Source organism: Microtus ochrogaster, chromosome 10 (genome assembly GCF_000317375.1).
Source record: "Microtus ochrogaster isolate Prairie Vole_2 chromosome 10, MicOch1.0, whole genome shotgun sequence".
In the NCBI taxonomy this organism is placed as follows: domain Eukaryota; kingdom Metazoa; phylum Chordata; class Mammalia; order Rodentia; family Cricetidae; genus Microtus; species Microtus ochrogaster.
In genome coordinates this window covers 52,547,639-52,552,291 of record NC_022016.1, presented here as the reverse complement: position 1 = coordinate 52,552,291, position 4,653 = coordinate 52,547,639, and the positions used below count along the sequence as shown (strand labels likewise).

General features: G+C 44.9%; 1 protein-coding gene across 3 annotated transcripts in view; it reads left to right on the top strand.

The window, feature by feature from the left end:
• Taf12 (TATA-box binding protein associated factor 12) overlaps positions 1–4,653 on the top strand; it is a 16,326-nt gene that overhangs the window by 2,692 nt on the left and 8,981 nt on the right. For 2 of the 3 annotated variants that reach the window (XM_005353132.2, XM_013348469.2), the window contains exon 2: positions 4,031–4,282. In XM_005353132.2, coding sequence (XP_005353189.1) covers positions 4,115–4,282 — 168 coding nt within the window. In that variant the 5' untranslated portion in view covers positions 4,031–4,114. Of the gene's footprint in view, positions 1–3,247; positions 3,333–4,030; positions 4,283–4,653 lie in introns of all 3 variants that reach the window. The other variant, XM_005353131.2, reaches the window with a different exon arrangement.

Genomic DNA, 4,653 nt, shown 5'->3' with positions numbered 1-4,653 from the left:
ACCAGGCTGGTCTCGAACTCAGAGATCCGCCTGCCTCTGCCTCCCGAGTGCTGGGATTAAAGGCGTGCGCCACCACCGCCCGGCGTTTGTTTTTGTTTTTCAAGACAGGGTTTCTGTGTAACTTTGGAGCCTGTCCTGGTACTTACTATATAGACCAAGCTGGCTTTGAACTCACAGAGATCCGCCTGTCTCTGTCTCCCGAGTGCTGGGACTAAAGGTGTGTGCTACCATCACTGGGCTTGGTTAGTTTTCAAGACAGGGTTTCTCTGTGTAGTGATATTTAATTTGTATTTTAATAAATAAAGCTTGCCTGAAGATCAGAGAGTAAAACAGCTGCAGTGACCAGTCAGTGGTGGCACACACCTTTAATCCCAGTAGCCACACTAGTTTGCCATAAAACCAGGTAGTAGTGGTGCACGCCTTTAATCCCAGCACTAGAGAGGATTATAAAATGGCAGGAGACAGGTTTCATTCTCATTCTGAGGATTCCTGGAGGCAGGATCACCATTTTTGTACAGAGGTAGCGGTAAGAGCCAGTGGCTAGCTGCTTTGATTTTCTGGTCTTCAGGTTGTACCCCAATATTTATCTGTCTATGGTTTTTTTATTAGTAGTACTACAGGCAGTCCTGGAACTCACTCTGTAGACCAAGGTGACCTCAATCTCACACAGTTCCATTTGCCTCTGCCTCCCGGCTGCTGTGACTAATGTCAGGGGCCACCACTGAGTGGTGGGTTTATTGTTTTGTTTTGTTTTGTTTTTTAAGAAAAAGAAGGGTTAACATACTGGAAAGCATTATTTTCTCAGTAGCTTAGCTGGTACTGTTGTGTTTTAAGGCTTCCACTAACGGGAGACACAGCAGGAACACAGAGAAAGGCTCACAAAGCTGCGGAAGGATTTGGGAAGCCAAAGTTTCATATATATCTCACTATTGGGAAGGGGCATTGAGACAGGGTATTTCCAAGTCCAAGCTTTCCTGGAACCCTGTATAGACCAGGCTAGATTCTAGCTCTGAGATCCAAGATTATGTGGCGCTGGGTATCCAGCCCAGGCCTCACGTATGCTAGGCAAGCTCTCTCCTAACAGCTACATCCCTAACTCAACATCAGCAGTTTGTTCTATACTGTCAATCAGGTGTATTAGGACAATACATTTTGAAATATTCACATATGGACTTAATTGTTGAAGCTTGAAGGGACTTTAGAATTTGCATTGATTCAGCTGCTAAAAGAGACGTAGAACTAGGGTCAAAGACTGCACCTAGCTCACTTGACTTGAGTTTTCCACAGCGCCTCCTACAAGACACCTGCGACTATTTGCCGTTGCCATTTCTCTTTTCTTCACACCCCCTCCCCTCTTTTTTCTTCTGAGGCAGGATTTTTCTGTGTAACAGCTCTGGCTGACCTTGAACTCTTCACACCGTCTCCTGTAGCCCAGGCTAGTCGTGTAGCCCAGGCTAGCCTTGACCTGACTCTGTAAGTAGCTCAAGATTATCTTAAACTACACCGAACAGTGGTGGTGCACGCCTTTGATCCCAGCACTTTGGGGGCAGAGGCAGGAGGATCTCTGTGAGTTCAAGGCTAGCCTGGTTTATAGAGCTAGTTGCAGGCCAGTTAGGGCTGTCGCACAGAAAAACCCTGTGAGAGAGGGAGAGAGAGAGAGAGAGAGAGAGAGAGAGAGAGAGAGACTACCTTGAACTTCTTGCCTCCACATTCAAAAGTGCTGGGATATAGGCATTTACCACCATGCCTGTGTTTATTTTATTTTAATATTTATTTATTTATTTGGTTTTTCGAGACAGGGTTTCGCTGTAGTTTTAGAGCGTGTCCTGGAACTAGCTCTTGTAGACCAGGCTAGCCTCGAACTCAGAGATCTGCCTGTCTCTGCCTCCCGAGTGCTGGGATTAAAGGTATGCGCCACCACCGCCCGGTTCAGGTGTTTATTTTTATTCTTTGAGATGGATCTTACTTTGTAGCCTATGCTACCCTTGAACAGCAGGACCCAAGTGATGTTCCTGCCTGGTTTTTCAAGTAGCTGAGATTGCCGGCATATTCCTCTGTTCCTCCCTGTGCAGAAGATAAATCCCATAACCTCATACATGCCAGGCAAAGTATCATTCCCTGATTTAAATATCCAATCTCTTCCTTTAAACAACATAAAAACCCTCAAAAACAACTCCAGTCATTCGGGCCAATGAGATACCTCAGAGGACAAAAGTGCTTGCCAACAGTCTTAGCCAACATGGTGAAATGAGAGAACCAACTCCTTCAAGTTGTCCTCTGACGGCTATATTCACTGTGACACATGCCTGTCCCTTCCCCAACATAAAAGAAATAAATAGAACAGAAAAAATTCTTTAGTTATAAAAATGATTACAGAAGTCAGGCATGGTGATCCACATCTGTAACCTTAGTAATTGGAGCGGGGAGGGGTAAGACAGGAGCATCACCCCATATTCAAAGCTAGTTGAGACAACCAGCAAGTACCAGATGAGCCAGGAGTCCGTAAAGACTGTCTCAGAAAAGAGCTGGGTCTGGTGACGCTGGCCTATAATACCAGCATTTGAGAGGCTAAAGCAGGAAGATCGTCAAGAAGCTTAGTTGTCCCATAGTAAATTCCAGAGCATCGTGGGGTAGAGTGAAATCCTATCTAAAAACAACAAGAACAAAAATAAGAAATAAAACAAAAAAGAATGCTCATAATACATTGGGTAATGTAATGAATTAATACCAAGATGGAGTAGACCTTTTTAATATACTGATTTTTGCTACTGGATGTGATGGACACACCTTTAATCCCAGCACTTGGGAGGCAGAGGCAAGTGGATCTGTGAGTTCCACCGCCTCCCAGCAGCAGACATGCTTTGAATGTTTCTGCTCGTGTGATGAGTAGAGGCAGAGAGCGGGAGAGGAGGGGTAGATTTTTGGTTTTTTGAGACAGGGTTTCTCTGTGTAGCCCTGGCTGTCCTGGAACTCCCTTTGTAGACCAGGCTGGCCTTGAACTCACAGAGATCACCTTGCCTCCAAGTGCTGGGATTAAGACAGGGACCACCACTGCCCGGCTTGGCATGCCTGACTTTGCAATCCTGTCTTGATGGAGTTATGAAGCCCAGGGCCTCACATACACTAGACAAGCTCTCTACCACCAGCTTGCATCTTCAGCTAAATCCTGGTTGGAGTTGCACCATGCCACACAACTGGTATACTTCCGTGGCCGGGGTGGTACTTGATGCTAGTTATTTGTTTACAGGTAGCTTTTGAAAATGGCTGCCTCTCATTACACCGGGCTTACAGCTGTTGCTGATGTAATTAAAGATCTAGACACTCAGATAGCAGTAAGTAAACTTGAGGCCACTGTGGGCAGAACTTGGTGAATGTGCTTCTGGTCTTGACACCTCAGCCAATGTTCACAGAGTCGGCCTTATGGCTCTAAGCTTTAGGGCTTGCAGCTGCTTTAGGCGATAGTCTCAGCATGTGTTGAAGATTGCTAAAACACAGGAAAAGTTCTTTATAGTAAAGCAGAGCTTTTACAGTTGCTAAAAGTGGTCTTTATTGGACAGACCCCTGCCTTGGACTTAACATGTTTTGATCATGAACTAATGGTTTTCTTAAGCTTTGTGACTGAGTTTTAAGTGTGTGATTGTGCTGTTTATTTGAATTTAACATTATTTCCTACTTAAAAAAACCATGCATGTAAGTACTTAACCTAGTATTCTGTTTACTTGTATGAATCCCTCAAAATGTCTTGCTTATTCTAGATTGTTTTTGTAAATAAGATTTCTCATTTCATTTACTTTTTTTCTTTACTTAATTTTGTGAACTATTTCATTTTGATTTGGAGACAAGATGATTTCCAAAACCAGGTGAGAGCAGTGAACATTCCTCATCCCCTCCATTTTAATGTCAATATCAAGTAGTCACCCTCCTGGACACACAGAAGACTCAAGTCTGACAGATCTCATGTTACTTTCAAAATGTACACATTACTGCAGGTGTCTCTAGAGTAATTCTGCTGTCTGTTTTCCTTCTCCAGTTGATTGGCCTTGGTCCTCACAGCTCCAAAAAGAAACAGGATCTTGATAAGCTCTATGAGCTGAAGTCCAAAGCTCGGCAGATTATGAACCAGTTTGGCCCCTCAGCCCTAATCAACCTCTCCAATTTCTCATCTATAAAACCGGAGCCAGCCAGCACCCCTCCACAAGGCTCCATGGCCAATAGCACCACTGTGGTAAAGATACCAGGCACTCCTGGGACAGGCGGTCGTCTTAGCCCTGAAAACAATCAGGTACCTCTTAGCTCTCCTTCTTTGTGACATTGCACCTATGAGGCACAGAGGTAGTGCTCATGCTCTCTGTTGAAAAAGGTCTTTCCCAAACTAGGTGGTGGTGGCCCACAAATTTAATCCCAGCACTCAGGAGGCACAGGAAGGTGGATCTCTGTGAGTTTGAGGCCAGCCCGGTCTACAAGAGCTAGTTCCAGGATAGCCTCCAAAGCTACAGAGAAACCCTGTCTTGAAAAACAACAAACAAACAAACAAAAATAGAATAAAATAAAGAAAAAGAGCCGGGCGGTGGTGGTGCACGCCTTTAATCCCAGCACTCGGGAGGCAGAGGCAGGCGGATCTCTGTGAGTTCGAGACCAGCCTGGTCTACAGAG